The 26,878-nt window shown below is 43.5% G+C and overlaps 1 protein-coding gene across 9 annotated transcripts in view; it reads right to left on the bottom strand.

The window, feature by feature from the left end:
- The window catches only part of CACNA1B (calcium voltage-gated channel subunit alpha1 B), a 353,504-nt gene that overhangs the window by 77,554 nt on the left and 249,072 nt on the right, over positions 1 to 26,878 (bottom strand). For all 9 annotated transcript variants that reach the window (XM_067471871.1, XM_067471870.1, XM_067471872.1 and 6 more), the window contains 8 exons: positions 26,393 to 26,610; positions 25,972 to 26,101; positions 25,175 to 25,304; positions 24,584 to 24,643; positions 22,315 to 22,421; positions 8,578 to 8,674; positions 2,425 to 2,585; positions 2,123 to 2,260 (listed from right to left, as the gene is read on the bottom strand). In XM_067471871.1, the coding sequence (XP_067327972.1) occupies positions 2,123 to 2,260; positions 2,425 to 2,585; positions 8,578 to 8,674; positions 22,315 to 22,421; positions 24,584 to 24,643; positions 25,175 to 25,304; positions 25,972 to 26,101; positions 26,393 to 26,610 (1,041 nt within the window). The remainder of the gene's footprint in view (positions 1 to 2,122; positions 2,261 to 2,424; positions 2,586 to 8,577; positions 8,675 to 22,314; positions 22,422 to 24,583; positions 24,644 to 25,174; positions 25,305 to 25,971; positions 26,102 to 26,392; positions 26,611 to 26,878) is intronic.

Here is a 26,878-nt window from a genome sequence, read left to right as displayed (position 1 = left end):
TTTTTGCGTTGTTACCCAGGCCTACTGTTTATGTACTGGCTGAATTTGTTAATCATATAACAGCACTGAATGTTTGTCATATATGTGTATTGTAATCCTCAGGGAGATAGGGCAGAATATAAATAAAGTATATTATTATTATTATTATTATTATTATTATTATTATTAAGGTCCCTCTCAATAAACTGAGAAAACCCCAGGATGAGATGCCCTTAAGGGTGCTGTAAGTCCAAAAGCGCTGGAAGGAATATAATAATAATACTTTGTGTGCATAAAAGAAGTCACAACTATTTCCAAAAACGTGTTGTGCAAAAAGCAAAACAGTCGAAAAAAAACCCTGTTTCCAGAAACAAGCTTTTTGCAAAAAACAAAAACAAAAAACCAACAACAAAAATTTTGAACAGAAACATGTTTTCTGTACGATGTATTTCTGTGCCGAAGAAGAAAGGTGGAGTAGTTTGGAATGGTGCAAATACTGGCCAACATCCACTCACATTTCTTGTCTCTTTATTATTATTCCTAACCAAGTTTCCCAAGTGTCAGGAAACTGAATTTTCATTTGGCAAAAAATGCAAATTTTGCACAGAAACATATTTTCTGTAGAATGTATTTCTGCACAGAAAAAGAAACGTGAAACAGTTTGCAAGGTGAAAATACTGAGCAAAATCCACTCACAATTCTTGTCTCTGTATTATTCCTCCTATTCAAGTTTCCCAAGTGACAGAAAACTGAATTTTCATCAGGAAAACCTCAGTGAATATTCTGCCAATCTTATTTCTTGGCAAACTAAACTCAGGAATCAATGTGTTTAAACCAGTACTTGTATAAGCCAGACAACTGGGTCCAATCCCCCTGAATGGTGAACTATCCAAGGCAGCATATCTGTCTTGGACATAAGGTTCAATGCCCTGGACAACTGCTTCAAAATTGAGACAAAACCCCAGAAATAGCCACATTGAGTCTACCAGTCCTTCCCACGCAGGTATTGTGGACTACAATTCCCATTAGCTCTACTAACATAGCCAATTGTGGAGGATGATGGGATTAGTACTAGTAGAACATCTTTAGGCTTCAACACTCTTCATAAGTTTCATAATTGTCAACAAACCCAATTCTCACTGTCAATCAAATCAAAATATTTATTTCGGTCATTGACCAGCACAGGAAATAGTGTCACATTTCCAGACAAACCTGGCATGTTTGGTACATTAAAAATATAAATATAACTACTAAAAACACAATATGGGTGAGGGAGCAGAAGGGGAAACAGGGTAAAAACATACAATGCCCAGATCCATCACCAAATTGTAGATTCAGGGAAGAAGATTACTGGACACACAGTTGACTGTTGGAACTAGTCATTCCCTGGCGGATTTTGTATGCTGCTGCACAGAACTTTGCGACATTGTATGTTGTAGCTGAATTAGTATCTGCCAGTAACAGGGAGGTATAAAATTGTCCTGAATGGCCTGGGTGCTTGTCTATCAGAGGTAAGATAAGCCTGGCACGGATATCCCTGTAGAACGGGCACTGAAGGAGCACATGTTCTATTGTTTCTACATGACCCGAGTCACAGGGGCAGAGCCTCTCTGGGAAAGGGATCTTCTGGTAGCGGCCTTCGAGTACAGCTGATGGGAGAGCGTGGCATCGGGCCAGGGTGAAAGCCCTTCGATGAATAGGAACCTCTAAGTATGTTAAATATGCCATAGGGGAGGCAAGGTATCTGCTGTCTTCACTGATAAGGAAGCTTGGAGCCGAGGCCAGATCTAGTTGGCGCTCTGTGTCTGTGATACGTTGTTTAATAAGTGCTTTGGCTTGATTGTAATCCATAGCTAATAGTAGACCTGGAGAAAATCCCAACGAGGAGATTTTGGATGCTACCGCCTGCTTCCATGTGGATTGGAAGTCATCCTCCATGGTTAGTGGGGCAACAATTCTCACTGTAACCTCCACATTTCCTCCCACAGCTAGAGGCATTAGGAAATTTATTCCTTCTTCCTTTGATAGCCTCACCCCCCCCCCTCGATTTCTCCTCTGAAACAATGACCAAACACGATTCATTGCAAAGTTCTCCTCTTTCTTGCCTTTATAAGGAAAGTCCCAGAGGCAACCCCAAACTTACGTCGGCCAGCCTTCTCCTGTGGAGACAGTGAACAGGGTCAACAAAGCCCAGAGGACATTGTCGTAGTGGAATTCATATTTCTTCCATTGCCTGGGTTGGGCTGCCACCTCATCTTTATCGTACGCTAGATAGTGGCCCCTATAAGAAGAGAGAGAGAAAACACCCATGTCGATTGAATTGGCAGCCTTTACCAATCTGTGTCTTGTGTGAACCTCTTTCCATGAGGAAAGGTGCGGAGTTAGTACTTTTTGTGCAGTTATCGGAAAGCTATGCCATGTTCTAGATGAGCTTAGTCTCCACACCTGCAGTCTTTCTGCAGATCTTTGGACTCATCGGTGCAGTAGAAGAACCGGCCCTTGAAGAGCTGCACAGCAATGACCGCAAAGATGAACATGAAGAGCATGTAAACAATGAGGATGTTGAGGACGTTCTTCAGAGAGTTCACCACACAGTCAAAGACAGCCTGTGCCAGAGAAAGAAAGATGGAGAGTGAGTTCACAATCATACGTTAACAGAAGGTCTTCTCTCATAGAAATCCTGGGGATTGGCATCAACACATAGCTCCTCAGGCTTGGAGAGGGGACATTTAGTTTAACTAGTTTTGAACTCAAGACAGGACTACTATGGGAAGCCCTATCTGGTAGTCTAACATTGGCTGATATCCTGTTAGTGAATTATGTTGGCGTCAGACCACCGTAACTCAACCATCTTCTATTCCAGAGGTCCGAGTTCACTCCTTGTCTTCTCCTCCAGCTCTTCTTCATTAAATGTTCATCTTTATTGTTCTTAATTTGATGATTTCTTTTAAGTTTTAATCAAATTTTTAATTTGTGCCTAAATAATCTAAAGGTTTAAGGTAAGTTTTTCCCTGACATTAAGTCCAGTTGTATCAGACTCTGGGGGTTGGTGCTCATCTCCATTTCTAAGCCGAAGAGCCAGCGTTGTCCGTAGACACCTCCAAGATCATGTGGCCAGCATGACTGCCTGGAGCACTGTTACATCTCCTCCAGAGTGGTTCCTATTGATCTAGGAACCACTCTGGTTTAGTTTCATAATAATAATATTATTGATCTAGGAACCACTCTGGTTTAGTTTAATAATAATAATAATAATAATATTGATCTAGGAACCATTCAAGGTTTAGTTTAATAATAATAATAATAATAATAATAATAATAATAATAATAATAATAATGATCTAGGAACCACTCTGGTTTAGTTTAATAATAATAATATTATTGATCTAGGAACCACTCAAGGTTTAGTTTAATCATCATCATCATCATCATCATCATCATCATCATCATCATCATAGAATCAAAGTTGGAAGAGACCTCGTGGGCCATCCAGTCCAACCCCATTCTGCCAAGAAGCAGGAATATTGCACTCAAATAACCCCTGACGGATGGCCATCCAGCCTCTGTTTAAAAGCTTCCAAAGAAGGAGCCTCCACCACACTCCGGGGCAGAGAGTTCCACTGCTGAACGGCTCTCACAGTCAGGAAGTTCTTCCTCATGTTCAGATGGAATCTCCTTTCTTGTAGTTTGAAGCCATTGCTCCGTGTCCTAATCTCCATGGAAGCAGAAAACAAGCTTGCTCCCTCCTCCCTGTGGCTTCCTCTCCCATATTTATACATGGCTATCATATCTCCTCTCAGCCTTCTCTTCTTCAGGCTAAACATGCCCAGCTCCTTAAGCCGCTCCTCATAGGGCTTGTTCTCCAGACCCTTGATCATTTTAGTCGCCCTCCTCTGGACACATTCCAGCTTGTCAATAATAATAATAATAATAATAATACACTTTATTTATATTCCACTCTATCACCCCAAGGGGACTCAGAGTGGATTACAGTATACACATATATAGATAAACATTCAATGCCTTTTATACAGTGAAGAACGACATACAATACACAAACAAGGCAAAGGTTTCCCTTTTCATCTCCGGCGTCTGGAGGCGATGCTCAACTCTGGCCATGGGGAGGTGCTCTTGTTCCATTTTCCATGCCGAGGAGTCTGTTGTCTGTAAACCCTCCTGGTTGTGTTTTGCTGGCATGGCTGCATGGCACCTTTTACCTTTCCACCTATTGATCTATTCACATTACATGTTTTTGACCTGCTAGGTAGCTAGCCCGTGGTGGCGCAGTGGGTTAAACCACTGAGTTGCTGAACTCGGTGACCAAAAGGTTGATGGTTTAAATCCAGGGAGCGGAGTGAGCTCCTGCTGTTAGTCCCAGCTTCAGTCAACCTAGTAATTCTGTTCTGGTACGGCTGTACCAGGAGCTCCAATTTTATTTGTTTTGTATTAAATGTTTGCTTGCAGTCCAAGGTTCCTGGGATTCTGCAGAAAGGTGGCTTTCTTTGGTTGCAATCATAGGGCAAGTCACCTGTCCATCATTCTTGAGTTTTGGTCCCGCCCCTTGCTCAGGGCAATTGGGAAGGGAAGGGAGCCATTTTTAGTTAGTCTCAGCAAGGAAAGCTAATGTACAGGGCGTGTGCAAGCTTCCTCTGTATAAAAGCTTCAACCCTTAAGACCTTCCAGGGGAGAACAGTCTTAAGAGTCTCCAAAGATTTCCAGGGAAACAGCCCTAAATACTAAAGAACTCCAGCTGGAGAGTCTACTGCCTTACTGGTAGGTCCACTCGGCGTTCGAGATGCAGTTTGACCCGGTAGCGGAGCCCACATCAGTAAGGGTTAGATTACAGTCAGCCTGGGAGAAGTTAAAAAGGGGATTTTCCTTTAAAGAAGAAGTTATTGAAGACAGTTGACTGTCCTTCATGGGCAAGATTAGGATTTCACCAGTTGCCTAAAAGCTTGGAATCATTTGCTTAACTTTACTGGAGACAAGAGAAGTTTCTGTTTGATTGTTCATCAATAAAAGACTTTGTTGTACTTCACAAGCCATCTAAAGCCTATTTGTGGTGGAAAACTTCTGAGAACTTCTCTTTAGGCCCCCTGGCTTCCCGCTGGGCAAAGGTTGCACGTCCTGTTCTAAAGGAAATTCTTCACAGGCCCAGCACGCGACAGAACAAATTCAAAAATATGCAAATGTGAGTAGATCAATAGGTACCGCTCTGGCGGGAAGGTAATACAAAGCAAATAAAATTGGAGTTCCTGATACAGCCGTACCAGAACAGAATTACTAGGTTGACAGAAGCTGGGACTAACAGCAGGAGCTCACTCCGCTCCCTGGATTTGAACTGTCAACCTTTTGGTAACCAAGTTCAACAGCTCAGTGGTTTAACCCACTTCGCTACTGGGGGCTAGCTACCTAGCAGTTCAAAAACATGTAATGTGAATAGATCAATAGGTGGAAAGGTAAAAGGCACCCTGCAGCCATGCTGGCAAAACATAGCCAGGAGGGTCTATGGACAACAGGCTCCTCAGCATGGAAAATGGAACAAGAGCACCTCCCCATGGCCAGAGTTGAGCATTGCCTCCAGACGCCAGAGATGGAAAGGGAAACCTTTGCCTTGTTTGTGTATTGTATGTCATTCTTCACTGTATAAAAGGCATTGAATGTTTATCTATGTATTTGTATACTGTAATCCATTCTGAGTCCTCTTGGAGTGATAGAGCAGGATATAAATAAAGTGTATTATTATTATTATTATTATTATTATTATTATTAAACTAAACCTTGAGTGGTTCCTAGATCATAATAATAATAGTGGTTCCTATTATTATTATGAAACTAAACCAGAGTGGTTCCTAGATCAATAGGAACAACTCTGGAGGAGAGGTAACAGTGTTCCATGTAGTCATGCCGGCCACATGACCTTGGAGGTGTCTACGGACAACGGCGGCTCTTCGGCTTAGCACCAACCCCCAGAGGCGGACTTGACTGGACTTAAAATCAGAGGAAAACCTTTATCTTTACCTTTAGGTAGGCAGAAGCTAGGGCTGACAGTGGGAGCTCACTGCCGACCTTCTGGCTTGCAATGTTTTTTTTGTAGCAAGCGGTTTAACCCGCTGAGCTACCGCAGCCCCTGTTAGTTAGTAAATTGGCATTGTTCCTGTTGTTTTTAGTTATGAAGCTGAAGTTAGTTTGCCTATTTCAACCATTTCACAGATGCTGCTGTGCTAAAGCCGAACCTTTATTTTGTAGTCCAAAAAGGAAACTTCCCAAAGGATTGGGTTCATTGCCTTCCTGCCCGTTTGAAATCTAGGCTGTGACTCGGGGCACTTTGAGGAATTCAAAACATCGTTGCTTTTGTAAAATATTATGTACATCGATAGGACTACACAGACAACAGTAGCATCACAAAAAAAGAAATAATCTCCATATCCTTCTTGCCAGGAAGGCCCAGGGAGAAGTCGGTTGAGTTTAAAAGCTGCCTGGATAACATTCCTTTTTGGCGGGTTTGACTGAGCGAGTGTGTTGCCAAGATATAATATTATACTCATATAAATATGCATCAGTAACCCGTGGCGATTTCCATTTTCCAAAACCTTCTCCCCACAACGACATAGTAGATATTTGTAAACCTACTAACAATAACTCCATTACTCCTGCCCTCCCTTTTTCCCCTTTTTACCCAACTGTTCCATTTCGCCCTTTTATGTGAAAAAAAAAATGGAAATGATCAATAAAAATATTACGAGGGTTGAATGAAAAGTAATGCCTCCATCTTCGTTACTCGGGTTTTGATGGGAATATTTTAATACCTCAAATGCAGAAATAATCCTTTAGTGACCACTATTCACTTTTCCACATAATCACCAGACAATTGGATACATTTCTGCCAACGATGAACAAGTTTTCTGAAGCCATCACAGAAGAAGTCAATACTCTGTTTCCGCAAGCAGCATCTCACAGTTCTCTCATCCTGGGTACCCATTGTGCACAGATCTTCCGATAGCCAAGCAAAGCAACAATGTGACCCACACGTTCTTGTGAAATGCTGATTATGCTTGAAATTTCTCTCTGAGTGATACCACGACCATCCTGAATCAATCTGTCAACCTTTTCCTTGTGAAACTCGGTGGTTGCTGTCACAGGACGTCCAACTCTTTGTTTTTCACGCAAGAAGTCAATACTCTGTTTCCGCAAGCAGAGTCTAACAGTTCTCTCATCCTGGGTATCCATTGTGCACAGATCTTCTGATAGCCAAGCAAAGCAACAATGTGACCCACACGTTCTTGTGAAATGCCGATTCTGCTTGAAATTTCTCTCTGAGTGATACGACAATCATCCTGAATCAATCTGTCAATTTTTTTGCTTGTGAAACTTGGTGGTTGCTGTCACAGGACGTCCAACTCTTTATTTGTCATGCAAGTCAGATGTTCCCACTTCAACATCTTTAAACTTACTCGCCCAACAACGCACAGTACTCACATCAACACAATCACCATAAACAGCTTGCATTCTCTGATGAATCTCCTTTGTGGTGACACCTTCAGCTGTCAAGAATTCAATGATTGCACGTTGCTTAAGTCGCATTGACCAACCGTCTGTGCAGGGTTCTATACTTCACACTTTAACAACACAACCATTCAATGCTAAGGCTTCCTGCCAAAAGGAACTGTAGAGGAGAGTCTACTGAACAGTACCTGTATTGTCGAAGGCTTTCATGGCTGGAACCACTGGGTTGTTGTAGGTTTTTTCGAGGTATATGGCCATGTTCTAGAGGCATTCTCTCCTGATGTTTTGCCTGCATCTATGGCAAGCATCCTCAGACCTCACTACCTCTGAGGATGCTTGCCATAAATGCAGGCAAAATATCAGGAGAGAATGCCTCTAGAACAGTGGTTCTCAACCTGGGGACCCCAGATGTTTTTGGCCTTCAACTCCCAGAAATCCTAACAGCTGGTAAACTGGCTGGGATTTCTGGGAGTTGTAGGCCAAAAACATCTGGGGACCCCAGGTTGAGAACCACTGCTCTAGAACATGGCCATATAGCCCGAAAAAACCTACAACAACCTAAGCCAGTACCTGCCGCATACCAGTACTGCCATCTATTTTTTTTTGTCGTGTCAGGAGCGACTTGAGAAACTGCAAGTCGCTTCTGGTGTGAGAGAATTGGCCGTCTGCAAGGACGTTGCCCAGGGGACACCAGGATGATTTGATGTTTTTATCATCCTTGTGGGAGGCTTCTCTCATGTTCCCGCAAGAGGAGCTGGAGCTGATAGAGGGAGCTCATCCGCCTCTCCCCGGACTCGAACCTGTGACCTGTCGGTCTTCAGTCCTGCTGGCACAGGGGTTTTCCCCACTGCGCCACCGGGGGCTCCACTGCCATCTATTGAGGAGTTACGAACGTGGAAGCATTACTTTTCATTCAGCCCTCATAGTAAATATTTCTAAACCTGCTAACAATAACTCCATTACTCTTACCCTCCCTTTTCCCCCTTTTACCCAACTGTTTCATTTTCTCCTTTTGTGTGAAAAACATTTGGAAATGATCAATAAAAAAGATGATTATGAATGGTATTATGTGATTGGAACCAACCATCCTACCTTCAACTTGGGCAGGCGCTTGATGGTCTTCAGAGGCCGAAGGACCCTCAGGACTCTGAGGGACTTGATGGTGTTGATATCTTTCCCTTTGTTACCTCTGCAAGAGAGAACATAGAGAGCAACAAAGGGAGGCCTTTGGTTCTGGAAGGAGGCTCTCCAAAGCCCAGGTGGACTCATCCAAATCTCCACCAGAAGAGACAAACTCCCTTGGCCCATCTCTGGCACATCATACTTGTCTCAGTCCCTTTAGATCAGCCTTCTCCAAAGATGTTGGACTGCAGCTCCCATCAATCCCAGGCAACACAGCCATTTTGGGATATTTAGTCCAAGAGAGCTGGAGGACACTAGGTCAGGGAAGGCTGTCAGATGCAGCATAACAGCACAGCAAAGTGCAGACAATCCTTTTTTTCTGCAGAAGTCATGCAGAAAAGAAGCAGAGCTGACCTGGCAAAGGCAGCTAGCAATAGGGAATCCACCACACTATTGTATCTAATGCTGGACGATCTAACATTCCTGGAATGTTAAGATTTTATTGTCAACATACACACACATGGACATAACAAAAAGTTCCTTTAAATAAGCATGCAAATAGAACGTGACCTCATGTTCCCCACCTTCAAACATTCTGGCTAATGTGCAAAGGCACCAGGATGATAGACAAGCCGAAGAAATGATGGCCATTCAGTGTTGGCTTATGAAAGCATTTCCAGATGTTTAATGTTGCTTTAATTGGAGAACGTACCACTTGTTTTTAGTAATAATTTGTTCTTTTTCTGTTTTCCAGTTACAGTTGTTTACCTTAAGCTCAGTTCAGGCAACGCTGCGTTAGAGTGAAGCTAAGCCTGAGATCTCTTGTTCCTCTCAAGATGACTGAGCACATACCAGCCCTCGAAATATATTACAGCCTATGCTTGCAATCCATGCTTACTGCTGATGAAGCCCCATTCACAAAACATAAACAAGAGGGGAGGGTGTATCTTTCGTAAGTTATGAGTAGAGCCACCGGCATGGGACTTTCAGGCACAGATTCAGGGCCCATCAAGGAGAATGAAGCAAGGAAGACTGGGTCCATAATGTAGCAAGGCTCCAGTTTTACTTGCTTTAATACAAGGTAAATCAGTTGTAGATCAGCCAAAAGAGGCTCATAGTTTAACTCAGCGTTTCTCAACCTGGGGGTCGGGACCCCTGGGGGGGTCACGAGGGGCTTTCAGAGGGGTCAGCAAAGAGCATCAGAAAACACAGTATTTTCTGTTGGTCATGGGGTCTCTGTGTGGGAAGTCTAGCCCAATTCTATCGTTGGTGAGGTTCAGAATATTCTTTGATTGTAGGTGAACTATACATCCCAGCAACTACAACTCCCAAATGTCTATTTCCCCCAAACTCTTCTAGTGTTCACATTTGGGCATATTGAGTATTCATGCTGGGTTTGGTCCAGATCCATTATTGTTTGCGACCACAGTGCTCTCTGGATGTGGTGAACTACAACTCCCAAACTTAAGGTCAATGCCCACAAACCGTTCCAGTATTTTCAGTTGGTCATGGGTGTTCTGAGAACCAAGTTTGGTTCAATTCCATCATTGGTGGAGTTCAGAATACTCTTTAATTGTAGGTGAATTATAAATTCCAGCAATTACAACTCCCAAATGACAAAATAAATCTCTCTAACCCCACTAGTATTCAGATTTGGGCGTATTGAGTATTTGTGTCAAATTTGGTTCAGTGAATGAAAATACATCCTGCATATCAGATATTTACATCATAACAGTAGCAAAGTTGCAGGTATGAAGTAGCAACAACAATAATTTTATAGTTGGGGGTCACCACAACAGGAGGAACTGTATTAGGGGGTCGTGACATTAAGAAGGATGAGAACCACTGGTTTAACTGATGATTTAGAGAGTACTGTGAGCTTTCCTGGTGATGGACTCTCAAGTTTGGGAAATTCAAGTCTGGGAAATGATAATTTGAAGATGGTCCAGAAGCTTCAACTAGTCCAACGAACAGCAGCCAGGTTGCTAATAGGAGCGGCGCTCAAGGAACATACAACCCCTTTGTTGCGCCAACTCCACTGGCTGCCGGTTTGCTACTGGGCCCAATTCAAAGTGCTGGCTTTGGCCTATAAAGCCCTAAATCAGTGGTTCTCAACCTGGCGTCCCCAGATATTGAGTTGTAGACCAAAAACATCTGGGGACCCCAGGTTGAGAACCACTGCCCTAAATGGTTCTGGCCCAACTTACCTGTCTGAACGTGTCTCCCCTTACGAAGCATTGAGGACTCGAAGATCATCTCGGGAGGCCCTACTCTCGGTCCCGCCTTTGTCTCAAGTACGTTTGGTGGGGTCTTTTCAGTGGTGACCCCTTGGCTATGGAACACTCTCCCTAGGGAAAGTGCTCCCTCCCTCTTAACATTTCGGAGGCAAGTTAAAATATGGCTGTTCGAGCAAGCGTTTACAAATGCAGAGTAGCTAATATAGGAAATTGAACGATTTGACAATGGAACTGGACAATGCTTGATAATAATGAGACGCCAATTGTGTTGTTTTTATTGCTTTTATAGTGATTTATATTGTTTAATGTTTTAATCTGAATTATGTTTTTATATGTACTGATTTGTTGGAAACCGCCTTGAATTGCTGATTGGCTGAAAAAAGTGGTATACAAATACAATAAATTACTAAGGTGATCCCTCGTTTTTCGAGGAAGATTGTCTTCCAGTGTTCTTGTGAGTCCCTATGTGGCTGTGGAGCCCTATTCTTGCTCTGCATCTTCTTCCGCAGTGAGGGCATTGGTTTCCAGGTGGAAGGCGGTCCCGGTCGGGGTTGGCTTGACGCGCCTTCCTTTTGGCACGCTTCTCCCTTTCGTCCTCCATTCGTGCCTCTTCAAATTCTGCAGCACTGCTGGTCACAGCTGACCTCCAGCTGGAGCGGTCAAGGACCAGGGCTTCCCAGTTCTCAGTGTCTATGCCAGAGATTTTAAGGTTGGCTTTGAGCCCATCTTTCAATCTCTTTTCCTGCCCACCAACATTACGTTTTCCGTTCCTGAGTTCAGAGTAGAGCAACTGCTTTGGGAAACAGTGGTCGGGCATCCGGACAACGTGGCTGGTCCAGCGGAGTTGATGGCAGAAGACCATTGCTTCAATGCTGGTGGTCTTTGCTTCTTCCAGCATGCTGACATTTGTCCGCTTGTCTTCCCAAGAGATTTGCAGGATTTTCCGGAGGCAGCACTGATGGAATCGTTCCAGGAATTGCATGTAACGTCTCTAGACAGTCCACGTCTCGCAGGCGTTTAGCAGGGTTGGGAGGACAATAGCTCTATAAACAAGCTGGTACAGCACCCCCTTGCTGTACCAGCTCCACTGGCTGCCAATTTGCTACCGGGCTCAATTCAAGGTGTCCCTACGGATGCCCCAGTCCTCAAACACTCTCTGCTTCATTGGGAGAAATGCTGTGCTCGCAGAGCTCAGGCGGTGTTGTATTTCAGTGTCAATTGAATCCAGACAAGACAGAGGTACTCCTGGTCAGTCGCAAGGCCAAACAGGGTATAGGGTTACAGCCTGTGCTGGATGGGGTCGCACTCCCCTTGAGGGCGCAGTCTCGCAGCTTGGGTGTGATCCTGGATTCGTCACTGAGCCTGGAGCCCCAGGTCTCGGCGGTGACCAGGGGAGCATTCGCACAGCTAAGGCTTGTGCGCCAGCTGCGCCCGTACCTTGGGAAGTCTGACTTGGCCACGGTAGTCCACGCTCTGGTTACATCCCATTTAGACTACTGCAACGCTCTCTACGTGGGGTTGCCTTTGAAGACGGCCCGGAAGCTTCAATTGGTCCAACGTGTGGCAGCCATGATACTAACAGGAGCGGGACGCAGGGAGCATACAACCCCCTTGCTGTACCAGCTCCACTGGCTGCCGATTTGATAACGGGCTCAATTCAAGGTGCTGGCGTTGGCCTATAAAGCCTTAAACGGTTCCGGCCCAAGATACCTATCCGACCGCATCTTGGCCTACGAGCCCACCAGGACTTTGAGATCTTCCGGGGAGGCCCTGCTCTCGATCCCGCCTGCCTCACAAGCACGGCTGGTGGGGACGAGAGATAGGGCCTTCTCGGTGGTGGCTCCTTGGCTGTGGAACACCCTTCCCGTGGACATTAGACTGGCTCCCTCCTTGATGATATTCCGCAGGAAATTAAAGACTTGGCTGTTCAAGAAGGCGTTCGAACAAGAAGTGCAATGATTGGTAATGACTATAGGAATGGAACAACGGAAAATGATACTGGATTGTGATTTGGACGATGAGACGACGCGGAATGGCTTCGTAGTAATGATGATGTTTTTGTATATTGCCGGATTGTCAATTGTTTTTATACTGTGTCTTGTATTTTGTTTTTCACTGCTGTGAGTCACCCCTGGGCTGAGAATAGCGGTATAGAAGCAAAGTAAGTAAGTAAATAAATAAATAAATGTTGACTTTGGTGGAGAGGTGGCTGCCAAGGTAGCGGAAATTATCAACGACAAGGTGACAGTCCATCGATGGGAGAAATAAATAAATAATAGTAGTAATCTTTCGCGGGGAGTCAGCCTTTTTCCTCCCGACATCCCCGTTGCTTTGGCACTATAAGAAGGTTTTATGAGACTAGTCATCCTCATTGCCATTTGGTTTCGAGGCAATGGTGTAGTAATAGTGAGGCCACAGACCATATTTTCATTCTTGTGGACCACTTGTGGTCCATGGATCACAGGTTGGGAACCACTGGCCTAGAGAAAGTAAATGTAGCCCATGATAAGCATTGATTGGGTTGCCCCTGAGTTTTTATGGCAACAGCCAAGGCCAGTGCGTGCTCCTTCGCTGTCAGAAAGCACACACATTACCTAATCGGCACAATCTGCTCGCAAGCGGCGGGGACCTTATGCTGTGGCCTCTTATGCACAGAGAAGGGCTGCCATTGACCCGAGGATAAAATAGAACACTGACTCATCTCGAGCGAATGCAGAGAGACGCAATCCTATCTCGAGACAAGAGAGACGAGGACAGAGCGGGGAAATGATCTGTGTGGGCAGCCAGAACAAAATCTACCCCTCGCTTTAATGTACAAGAACATGCACTCATTTTTGGCAGGCTCTGAAAATATTGCGAACAGAGAGACTCTCTTCTGGAGAGCCCTGAGGTTAATGGACAGCAGGACAGTTATTCCCGCTGTCCGTTATTTCATCCTCGCTTAGAGGAACACATCCTTTCCAAAGTTTTCCCTGTAGGTGAACTTATAAGAAGGAGTTTTTCTATATATTTTTTCACATATAGGGATGGTTTGAATGTCGTTCTTTCCCTAATTCTCTTCTACTTCTCAGCCAGGTGAATTCATGCGCAATTGTTTGAATTCTTCTGTTCCTGGTTGTGATCCAGGCACTAGCTTCTGTTCCATTTCTGGGACCAATTTCAAGTGTCTATTTCGATGCCAAGCCCCCTGAAGCTTGGCAGCAAAACTTCCTGAAGGAGCACAAGTCTCCACATTTGTCTGCTGAGGCTTTGAGATGCCTCATCAGAGGTTCTTCTCTGGTTTCTTCTGAAATCTGAGAAAATCAGAGACCTTTCAAAGGCGGTACTCTAGCTTTTGAATACTTCTTACTGCCACCCAGTCTAATATCATGGTGACGGACAAGGTGGCAGCGGCGGTGGTCTGAGATCCTTCTTGGACTCACTTCCTTTTGGGCGCCGCCTTGGTCTTCTTGGCCTTGGGGCTCTTGGTCGGCTTGGGCTTGGCTTTGGGGCTCTTGGCCTTGGGCTTCTGGGGGAACTTGGCCTTCTTGGGGCTCTTGGAGGCTCTTGCTTACCTGTAACTGGGTTTCTTCAAGTGGTTCTCTGTAAATAAACACTTGAGGAGTTTACTTTGCCTGAGGAGGCTCTAACACAGTGTTTCTCATCCTGAGGGTCGGGACCTTGGGGAGGCTGTGAAAGAGTGTCAGAGGGGTCGCCAAAGACCATCAGAAAGCACAGTATTTTCTGTTGGTCATGGGAGTTCTGTGTGGGAGGTTTGGCCCAATTCTATCATGGTTAGGTTCAGAATGATCTTTGATTGTAGGTGAACTATAAATCCCAGCAACTACAACTCCTAAATGTCAAGTTCTATTTTCCCTAAACTCCACCAGTGTTCACATTTTGACATATTGAGTATTTGTGTCAAGTTTGTACCGGATCCATCAATGTTTGAGTCCACAGTGTTCTCTGGATGTAGGTGAACTACAACTCCCAAATGTCAAGACCTATTTTCCTCAAACTCCACCAGTGTTCACATTTTGACATATTGAGTATTCGTGTCAAGTTTGGTCCAGATCTATCATTGTTTGAGTCCACGGTGCTCTCTGAATATAGGTGAACTACAACTCCAAAACTCAAGGTCAATGCCCACCAAACCCTTCCAGTATTTTCTGTTGGTCATGTGAGTTCTGTGTGCCAATATTGGTTCAATTCCATCATTGGTGGAGTTTAGAATGCTCTTTGATTGTAGGTGGACTATAAATCCCAGCAACTACAACTCCTAAAAATCAAGGTCTATTTTCCCCAAACTCCACCAGTGTTCACATTTTGAGATATTGAGTATTCATGTCAAGGTTGGACCAGATCCATCATTGTTTGAATCCACAGTGCTGCCTGCATGTAGGTGAACTACAACTCCAAAACTCAAGGTCAACGCCCACCAAACCCTTAGAGTATTTTTCCGTTGGTCATGTGAATTCTGTGTGCCAAGATTGATTCAATTCCATCCTTGGTGGAGTTCAGAATGCTCTTTGATTCTAGGTGAACTATAAATCCCAGCAACTACAACTCCCAAATGTCAAGGTCTATTTTCCTCAGTCTCTACCAGTGTTCACATTTTGACATATTGAGTATTCATGTCGTTAGGACCAGATCCATCATTGTTTGAGTCAACAGTGCTGCCTGGGTGTAGGTGAGCTACAACTTCAATGCCCACCATACCATTCCAGTATTTTCTTTTGGTCATGTGAGCTCTGTGTGCCAAGATTGGTTCAATTCAATCGTTGGTGGAGTTCAGAATGCTCTTTGATTCTAGGTGAACTATAAATCCCAGCAACTACAACTCCCAAATGTCAAGATTTTCCAATCCGGATTGGAAGTTTCAGCACTCCCTCTATAAGATGACTCCCGGCATATAAGACTACTCCCACGTATAAGACTACACCCGGGTATAAGACGACCCCTGACTTTTGAGAAGATTTTCTTGGATTAATAAGTAGTCTTATATGCCGGAAAATATGGTAAATAGTATTTCAGAATACCTGGAGAACTCAAAGGAACATACATATGTCTAATATCTCCCCATAGAAACAAAACCAGAGATCTGTCAGTTAATTGTTCTGAACTCAGATGCTTTCAAACCTTTCCGTAGCAGCCAAAGGTGACCTGCATTCCTACAATGCAGAGAGGTCTGAAGTATATTCCAGAATAATATCATTTATCACGAATGCAGAAGGTTCCTAAAGTTGTTCACATTGCAGGAATGATGTCCATGCAAGCCAAGAGCACAACCAGCATTGGCCTTGTGATTTAGATCATTAAGGAAGCCCAATCAGATAACTCCATCTACCACTACTGGTCCTCTTGAAGAGCTATGAGAAGCTTTCAAGGGAGCTCTTGGGCCACAACCCGAAAGCCCCTGCCATGAATGGTTGCGCTACAGAGCAAGGAGCCACTCCCCGAAATGGCCTTTGCTGTGGCCATGCCGAGCGCATGGTGTTGTGTTTGTGATATTGTTAGTCTAGCTAAAGCACCTGTGGGCAAAACATAATCAGTTAGGCAAGGCAAGGCAGCGATGTGTAATGACGGCACGGGGTGAGAACAGGCAACGAGTGGAACATGGATGGTGGGGACAGTGGCCACGTGCACGTGGCAGGCAATAACAAGGCCGCAAGGGACAACAAGAATGTATTACCCCATGAAACTCCTACAGAGAAGATCCCGGCGTGAGGAAGACAAAGAAAGAGTAGAGTGTCAGTGGGAAGAAAGGAGGAAGGAAGGAAAGAAAGAAGTGCACACCCACACACAAAGCAATCCCAAAGCAAACAGACAAGGAAGTAGAGCCCCTTCCCGAGTGAGAAAACAGTGTACGTGCATACCAAAAACAAACATTCGGATCCATGTCACCAAGGAAAGGCATCGTTCCCTCGGCGTCCTTGGGAAAATTGATCAGCTCAGAAGCAGCATTGCAAAGTTTGAGGTTGGGTTGTTGTAGGTTTTTTCGGGCTATATGGCCATGTTCTAGAGGCATTCTCTCCTGACGTTTTGCCTGCATTTATTTATTTATTTATTTAAAAGTTTTATATACCGAGCTTCTCACCTCATAAGAGGGACTCAGCCCGGTTTCTAACCATAAAAACACATACAATCGGTAAAATGTCAAAATACACATTACAACATTAAAAAAGCACATATATTTAAAACTACAGTGGTCAGTCGTCATACTAAAATCGAATATACACCATCTTCCATCAAGATCATTGCCTCATTCTTTGAAGGCCTGTCTCCATAACCACAACTTCACCTGTTTCCTGAATGTCAGGATTGTTGGGGCGGTTCTAACCTCTGGCGGGAGAGAGTTCCAGAGTCGTGGGGCCACTACCGAGAAGGCCCTGTCCCTCGTCCCCACCAGCCGCGCTTGTGAGGCCGGCGGGACCGAGAGCAGGGCCCCTCCAGACGATCTTAGTAATCTTGATGGTTCGTAGGGGAGAATACGTTCGGAGGGGCAGAGGCGGCCCAAGACGGTATGCAAATTACGCTTTTGCGTAGAGCGCACATCTGGGGGGGCACTCTTGAGGAGCTCCCACATATGGCTTTGTGATTTTCAGGAGGCCTGGCTAGGAAGGAGCGCTGCTTAGTCACATTCCTTCTGAGCCAGGCTTCGCGATTGTTGCGTCTTCTTCCGCGAAACAATGTTGTCTCGCGGGAGAAGACGCGAGAATCGCGAGGCCTGGCTAGGAAGGAGAGTGGCCTAAGCAGTGCTCCTTCCTAGCCAGGCTTCACGATTTTTGAGAGACCTGGCTAGGAAGGAGCACTGCTTAGGGTGCATTCCTTCCGAGCCAGGCCTCGCGATTCTCGCGTCTTCTCCCACAAGACAACGTTGTCTTGTGGGAGAAGACGCGAGAATCGCAAGGCCTGGCTCGGAAGGAATGTGCCCTAAGCAGCACTCTTTCCTAGCCAGGCTTCGCGATTCTCGACTTGAGCAGCGCAGCCTGAGCAGCTCTGCCGCCAACAAAGGAGAGGCCTGTGCAAAGAAGGCAGGAAGGATGGGGAGCCTGCCCAGAAGACCTCCATGAGCAAGTCCGGTAATTTTATTGTTATTTTATTTTATTTTAATTTTCTACCCGGGGTACTAGACGACCCCCAAAATTTTCTAAAGTTTTATATGCCTAAAAAGTCATCTAGTACCCTGGTTTTTACGGTATATATATATATATATATATATATATATATATATATATATATATAGTGATTGGTTGGGGGTGGGCACCAAAATACTGTTTGCTTACCATTGAAAATTACTTAGGGCTGCCTCTGCTCAGAGGTAATGAGGTCTGTTGGAACGAGGAAAATTGGGTTTATATATCTGTGGAATGACCAGGGTGGGACAAAGGACTCTTGTCTGCTGGAGCTAGGTGTGAATGTTTCAACTGACCATCTTGATTAGCATTTGATTGCCTGGCAGTGCCTGGAGCAATCTTTTATTGAGAGGTGATTAGATGTCCTTGTTTGTTTCCTCTCTGTTCTAATTTTAGAGTTTTTTTTTAATACTGGTAGCCAGATTTTGTTCATTTTCATGGTTTCCTCCTTTCTGTTGAAATTGTGTATTTCAACGACTTCTCTGTGTAGTCTGAAATGGTGGTCGTTGGAGTGATCCAGCATTTCTGTGTTCTCAAATCATATGCTGTGTCCAGGCTGGTTCATCAGGTGCTCTGCTATGGCTGACTTCTCTGGTTGAAGGAGTCTGCAGTGCCTTTCATGTTCCTTGATTCGTGTTTGGGGCATGCTGCGTTTGTAGACGTCAGGAGAAATGCCTCTAGAACATGGCCATATAGCCCGAAAAAACCTACAACAACCCAGTGATTCTGGCCATGAAAGCCTTCGACAATACCAAGTTTGAGGTTGGTTTCGGAGTGGGGAAACGTGAAACCGAACTCCGCGTGATTGTGACATTTGTGAGGCTCACGATTCTTCGGCTACGGGACGAAATGGACTGGTGTGTTTCCACCTTCAACGGACCAGGGATTTGCATCTTAATTTTTGCCCGTGTTTTTCTCCCTGAAAAGTTGCCTTGGACTGGCAGTCAACAGCTCATGTACGTCCCACCAATCCACGGACCATCATTTTTAGGATCACTACACTTAGTGAAAATGCTGGACTAGAAAGACAATTGCTCTGCAAGGACGTTGCCCAGGGGACGCTGGGATGATTTGATGTTTTATCATCCTTGTGGGAGGCTTCTCTCATGTCCCCGCATGAGGAGCTGGAGCTGATAAAGGGAGCTCAACCGCCTCTCCCCGGATTTGAACCTGTGACCTGTCGGTCTTCAGTCCTGTCGGCACAGGAGTTTAACCCACTGCACCCACCGGGGGCTCTTGGCTTTTGGCTGATGGGATAGGATTGTTGTTGTTGTTGTTGTTGTTGTTGTTGTTGTGTACTTTCAAGTCATTTCAGACAGACACCAGAGCCCCCATATGGTCATGTTTCAGAAGCATTCTCTCTTGGAGGAAAACATAAAAAATCTGGCGAGCAGTATTTTTTAAAAAATCCAAAATGAGGATAGTAAATAAAGAAAAACACACAGAAAACAGGGGAATTCCAGACATGAAACAATCAAGGCCAGTTAGCACCTTCCAACAAAGGATTCCCCCAGGTAGAAAGCAGCCAGGCTTTGAAGCTGCAAAGCTATCAGTGCTAATCAAAATGGCCAATGGCAACATTTACATTTGCCTCCAACAGACTAGAGTACTTTCTTCCACCCTGGACATTATTCCACAGATATAAAATTCCACAGATTATAATGGAATGCAATATAATAATATAATATAATATAATATAATATAATACTAATAATAATATAATATTATAATTATATATTTATATTTATATAGAGCCAGTGTTATCCGCAAACACCTCCTAGGTCATGTGGCCAACATGACTGCAAGGAGCGCCGTTACCTTCCCGCCGGAGTGGTACCTATTGATCTACTCACACTTGCATGTTTTCCAACTGCTAGGTTGGCAGAAGCTGGGGCTAACAGAGGGTGCTCACACCACTCCCTGGATTTGAACCTGCAGCCTTTCAGTCAACAAGTTCAGCAGCTCAGTGCTTTAACCCACTGCGCCACCGGGGGGTCCTGATAATATAATAGTATAATTATATATTTATATTACATGCAATATTACTAATAATATTACAATATAAGGGTATTGTACAATATAGTAATATTTAATACTGATATTGTACTATGCTAATCATATAATATATCGTATGTATATATACCTTGTAAGCCACTCTGAGTCGTCTTCGGGGTGAGAAGGGCGGCATATAAACGTCGCAAATGTATATTGTCGTAAGTGTCGTAAATGTATAATATAATATATTGTATGTATATATACCTTGTAAGCCACTCTGAGTCTCCTTCGGGATGAGAAGGGCGGCATATAAATGTCGTAAATATATAATATATTGTCGTAAGTGTCGTAAATGTATAATATAATATATTGTATGTATATATGCCTTGTAAGCCACTCTGAGTCCCCTTCGGGGTGAGAAGGGCGGCATATAAATGTCGTAAATGTATAATATAATATATTGTATGTATATATACCTTGTAAGCCACTCTGAGTCCTCTTCGGGGTGAGAAGGGCGGCATATAAATGTCGTAAATGTATAATATAATATATTGTATGTATATATACCTTGTAAGCCACTCTGAGTCCTCTTCGGGGTGAGAAGGGCGGCATATAAATGTCGTAAATGTATAATATAATATATTGTATGTATATATACCTTGTAAGCCACTCTGAGTCCCCTTCGGGGTGAGAAGGGCGGCATATAAATGTCGTAAATGTATAATATAATATATTGTATGTATATATACCTTGTAAGCCACTCTGAGTCCTCTTCGGGGTGAGAAGGGTGGCATATAAATGTCGTAAATGTATAATATAATATATTGTATGTATATATACCTTGTAAGCCACTCTGAGTCCCCTTCGGGGTGAGAAGGGCGGCATATAAATGTCGTAAATGTATAATATAATATATTGTATGTATATATACCTTGTAAGCCACTCTGAGTCCTCTTCGGGGTGAGAAGGGCAGCATATAAATGTCGTAAATGTATAATATAATATATTGTATGTATATATACCTTGTAAGCCACTCTGAGTCCTCTTCGGGGTGAGAAGGGCGGCATATAAATGTCGTAAATGTATAATATAATATATTGTATGTATATATACCTTGTAAGCCACTCTGAGTCCCCTTCGGGGTGAGAAGGGCGGCATATAAATGTCGTAAATGTATAATATATTGTCGTAAGTGTCGTAAATGTAGAATATAATATATTGTATGTATATATACCTTGTATCTCATCCTTTGGGGTGAGAAGGGCGGCATATAAATGTCGTAAATGTATAATATAATATATTGTATGTCTATATACCTTGTAAGCCACTCTGAGTCCCCTTCGGGGTGAGAAGGTGGCATATAAATGTCGTAAATGTCATAAATAAATATAAACCTCACTTGCCTAGTTTCCAACAGACCTCACAATTTCTGAGGAGGCCTGCCATAGATGCAGGCGAAACGTCAGGAGAGAATGCTTCTGGAACATGGCCATACAGGCCGAAAAATTCATAGCAACCTAGTGATTTCAGCCATGAAAGTCTTCGACAACACATTAAGCTTAAAGTGTTGTTTGAACACCTACAAGTACTGCGTTGGAAGTTTTCCACAGCTTGAATAATTGAAAGGAAACAACAACAACAACAGTAAAGTGCACACCGTCGTCAGCGACTCTGGTTTCTGCCACAAAGTTGGTGTTCGAACTCTAAAAAGCCTCCCAAATATATTTTGCACTCGTGAACCTGTTCAGTGCTTTTCGAAATGTCAAAGCTTCTGACTCACTCATCCCTTTATGGGAAAAAGAAAGGTTTGCTACATGTTGCCATGCTCCTTAGTTTCCCACGAGGGACTGTCAGGTTCCAAGGGAATCGTCTGCAGTCTGCTCATTCTTGCAAAGCAACGAGAGTGACAGCAATTAGAATAGAGATCGACAACAGCCAGTGTTGAACTGCAACTCTCAAGAAGTAATTTTAGCCATTTTCCTTCTCACTCTGAGTAAGTCTTTGAAAAACAATGCAGGTATTATTTTGTAATTTTGGACTGATTCTGTGCAAAATTTTCTACCTGGCGCTTTTGTGCCGAAAATAGCATAGAAAGTGTCCTTTTCATATTTTTGGGATGCTCATCAGCCCAGAATTCCTATCTCCGCTGTTTCTCTACAAGTTTTCCAAGAATACTTTTTAATATTCTTCCAATTATAGCCTAGATCTGCTCTTGCTCACATCTCTTTACTTGCAACACCCTCATTCGGGGAAGTGAGATATGTGGGATATTCAAGGTTGGATTGCTTCCGACTCAGTGATGCCCCACTTTCTCCACTTTTGAGAAGTCCCAACCCATAAATAAAAGAAGAACGACTTACGAAAAGGCGAAGGCAACAAGAGCTCCACTGACCACAATAAAATCCAGAATGTTCCAGAGGTCACGGAAGTAGGAACCAGGGTGAAGAAGGAGACCCAGGTCAATCATCTTTGGAGAAAAGAATGGTAGAGTAGAAGACATTGGAAGCCGTGAGAATTTGCGTTCTCAGTGTGAAAAATTTGATAACAAAGAGTTAAGGTCTCTCTGTTTTGAGAGTCTAGTAAGTCTCTAAGAATACTTCTCTACTGAAGTGTAAACTGCACTGTTTCTAAAATGGAGTCTGAGCCCTGTACAAACCCAGATCTCATCACACGGTCTGCAGCCTCTCTCATAACAAAGAGTTAAGATCTCTCTGTTTTGAGAGTCAAATAAGTATCTAAGCCTACTTCTCTACTGAAGTGTAAACTGTGTAAACTGCACTGTTTCTAAAATGGAGTCTGAGCCCTGAACATAGAATCGTAGAATCATAGAATCAAAGAGTTGGAAGAGACCCCATAGGCCATCCAGTCCAACCCCCTGCCAAGAAGCAGGAATATTGCATTCAAATCACCCCTGACAGATGGCCATCCAGCCTCTGTTTAAAAGCTTCCAAAGGAGGAGCCTCCACCACACTCCGGGGCAGAGAGTTCCACTGCTGAACAGCTCTCACAATCAGGAACAAACCCAGACCTGATCAGGCTCTCATAACAAAGAGTTAAGGTCTCTCTGTTTTGAGAGTCTAATAAATCTCTAAGCATACTTCCCTATCGAAGTGTTTCTAAAATGGAGTCTGAGCCCTGAACAATTCCAGATCTCATCACACAGTCTGCAGCCTCTCTCATAACAAAGAGTTAAGGTCTCTATGTTTTGAGAGTCGAATAAATCTTTGAGCATACTTCTCTACTGAAGTATAACAGTACTGTTTCTAAAATGGAGTCTGAGCCCTGAACAAACCCAGAGCTGATCACATGGTCTGCTGTTTCTCTCACAACAAAGAGTTAAGGTCTCTCTGTTTTGAGAGTCTAATAAATCTCTAAGCATACTTCTCTATCAAAGTGTAAACTGCACTGTTTCTAAAATGGAGTCTGAGCCCTGAACAAACCCAGATCTCACCACACAGTCTGCAGCCTCCTCATAACAAAGAGTTAAGGTCTCTCTGTTTTGAGAGTGTAATAAATCTCTAAGCATACTTCTCTACGGAAATGTAAACTGTACTGTTCCTAAAATGGAGTCTGAGCCCTGAACAAACCCATACCTGATCACACGGTCTGCAGCCTCCCTCATAACAAAGAGTTAAGATCTCTCTGTTTTGAGAGTCTAATAAGTCTCTAAGCATACTTCTCTACTGAAGTGTAAACTGCACTGTTTCTAAAATGGAGTCTGAGCCCTGAACAAACCCAGATCTCATCGCACAGTCTGCAGCCTCCCTCATAACAAAGAGTTAAGGTCTCTCTGTTTTGAGAGTCTAATAAGTCTCAAAGCATACTTCTCAACTGAAGTGTAAACTGCACTGTTTCTAAAATGGAGTCTGAGCCCTGAACAAACCCAGATCTCACCACACAGTCTGCAGCCTCCTCATAACAAAGAGTTAAGGTCTCTCTGTTTTGAGAGTGTAATAAATCCCTAAGCATACTTCTCTACTGAAATGTAAACTGTACTGTTTCTAAAATGGAGTCTGAACCCTGAACAAACCCAGACCTGATCACACGGACTGCAGCCTCTCTGATAACAAAGAGTTAAGGTCTCTCTGTTTTCACAGTCTAATAAATCTCTAAGCATACTTCTCTACTGAAATGTAAACTGTACTGTTTCTAAAATGGAGTCTGAGCCCTGAACAAACCCAGAACTGTTCACATGGTCTGCAGCCTCTCTGATAACAAAGAGTTAAGGTCTCTCTGTTTTGAGAGTGTAATAAATCTTTAAGCATACTTCTCTACTGAAATGTAAACTGCACTGTTTCTAAAATGGAGTCTGAGCCCTGAATAAACCCAAACCTGATCACATGGTCTGCAACCTCTCTTATAACAAAGAGTCAAGGTCTCTCTGTTTTGACAGTCTAATAAGTCTCTAAGCATAACATTCCTGCACTGAAGTCCAAACTGTACTCACTGCTTTTGATGCAAGTGTGATTGGCAGGAACAAAGGACAGGGCCTTCTCAGTGGCGGCCCCCCAGCTATGGAACTCCCTTCCCAGGGATATTAGATCGGCCCCCTCCCTCCGAAAAAAGCAAAGGCCTGGCTCTTTGAGTAAACTTTTGAGGAAAACCAGAACACCCAAGGAAGATTCTTACCTTTATCACCATCTCAAAGGTAAAGACACCTGTAAATATATAATCCAGGTACTTGAGGGCCTGAAATTGGAACAGAAAGAAATTTTGAAGTTAAAAGGTGGGTACAGGAATTTGAGATAACCTAATGCAATGCTCAAACCACCATGTAATAATAATAATAATAATAATAATAATAATAATAATAATAATAATCAACATAATAAGAACATTAATAAATAGAGTAAAATAATAAATGTAATAATAATAGAGTCAAATAATGTAAATGTAATAATGATAATAATAATAAATAGAGTAAAATAATAAATTAATAATAGAGTAAAATAATGTAAATAATAATAAACAGAGTAAAATAATAAATGTAATAAAAATAATTATAATTATAGAGTAAAATGATAAATAACTTTGACTCGAGTATAAGCCGAGGAAGGCTTTTTCAGCCTAAAAAAAGGCTGAGAAACTTGGCTTATACTCGAGTATATGTGTAGGAATGGGAACTTTCGTATGTTCTGTCCTGTTCTTGATAGACCCTGATGGGAAGCTGAGTATCAACATTTCAATATAGTGACCCTCGAGGAGTGTTTGATCCCTCACCTCATTCCTTGGAGACTCAGCTTGGACGGGGTCTTCTGCTGCCAATGCAATGCTGCTGAGGGCTATGACCATGAGGATGACCATCTCAAAGTAGCGCATGTTCACAATGTAGTGACACAGGCGGCGGATTCTATAATGGATGAAGCAAAGGAAGAGCTGTTTGCTCTTGAAGATCTCAGTAGAGCAATGTCCTACCCAAACATGGATGAGTGATGTCAACAACCAACACTTCTGGGCCTATGGACCTAATGGCTTCTGAGAGTTCATCACTGTTCCACCTCACTTTACAATTGTTTCTGTCCATGTCTTTGAACAGTTGGACACATCCTAAGGTTCCTTGATGCTCCTGAAAGGTAGTGTCACTGCAGGACATTGTTGGACATTAAAATGGAACAAGCTTCTTTAGATAGAAGACTATGGGTACTGGCTGTCATGGAGGTTCAGTCAACCCACCAAGGTCCATGGATGGAGGAAGAGGTCCAACCAAGGATAACTCCCTAAGATATGTACCTATATCTGAGGAAACAGGGATTCAAGAAGGAGCTGAAAGATTTCTTCATAGATATATCTCACCATTGCAAGGAGAACGTTCCAAGTTCAGATCCTAACATCTCCAGTTAAAAGGACCAAAAAAAGTGGGACTGGGCAAATATATTTGGGACCAAAACATGTCAGAACAGTGCTTTCCTTTTGAGGTCCCTTCTCTCAAGCTAGAGCCCAAGGAAGAGCTCCCAGGCTCTGAGATCTAAGAAACCGAGTCCAGACACAGTAGAAGAAAAGCAGCAGAGATGACTTACGGGTTAGTAGGGCTTAAGATGAACATGGAACTATAAGGCAAGATTGGTTTTGGTCTATTTTCTGTCAAGTCATTGTCCACATCCATGTCCTTCTTCTCTTCAATTTTGGTTTCAAATTCAACGTTGTTCACTGCAGTATTGGCACAAATGAGGATTCATTAAAGTCAAGGATTTTATAACCAAACTGACCAACATCCTCCAACAAATGTGTTACTTGATTAATTACATGTGCATCATTGATTGCTTATACCATGCCTAGCATTTTATGTTATACCTGGCATTAAGAAAGAGAAATTACTGGGCCATTAAGTTGACCACAGAAATCAACGAGTAGAAAACACACCTATATGCTTCAGTTCCCTCCGAGATGGACAAACAACCTGACGTGAATAGGTCAACTTTCTGCCCCAGAGGAACTCACTTGGTATGACGGCAGCATCCCCAGCAGGGGCCGTGACAGTGACGGGAATGTTCACACCGGTCGACTTCTCCAGAGACGGCTGAGCCATGCGGGTGACGTTCTTCTGGTTGTCGGCATCTTCCGGCTGCTCCGGCACCCTTTGCAGGCAAGTGCTGGGCAAAGTGTGGAGAGGGGCAATGGTCACGCTCCCACCAGACTCCATCTCATGGTGACCTTCCCTGGGATACAGAAGAGTGGAGATGAAGAAACAATTCATCTCTGGCAACCCTTTCCATAACTTCTTTAGCCCAGGCGGAAAACATATTTGGATGACCTCCTATGTCAGTGGTTCTCAACCTGTGTTTTGGCCTACAACTTCCAGAAATCCCAACCAGTTTACCAGCTGTTAGGATTTTTGGGAGTTCAAGGCCAAAACATCTGGAGACCCACATCTTGAGAACCACTGTCCTATGTATTCACAACCATCTCTTCTCCAAGCTAAACATA

This window comes from Anolis sagrei, chromosome 11 (genome assembly GCF_037176765.1).
Source record: "Anolis sagrei isolate rAnoSag1 chromosome 11, rAnoSag1.mat, whole genome shotgun sequence".
Taxonomy (NCBI): Eukaryota; Metazoa; Chordata; class Lepidosauria; order Squamata; family Dactyloidae; genus Anolis; species Anolis sagrei.
This window is presented reverse-complemented; position numbering and strand designations above follow the sequence as displayed.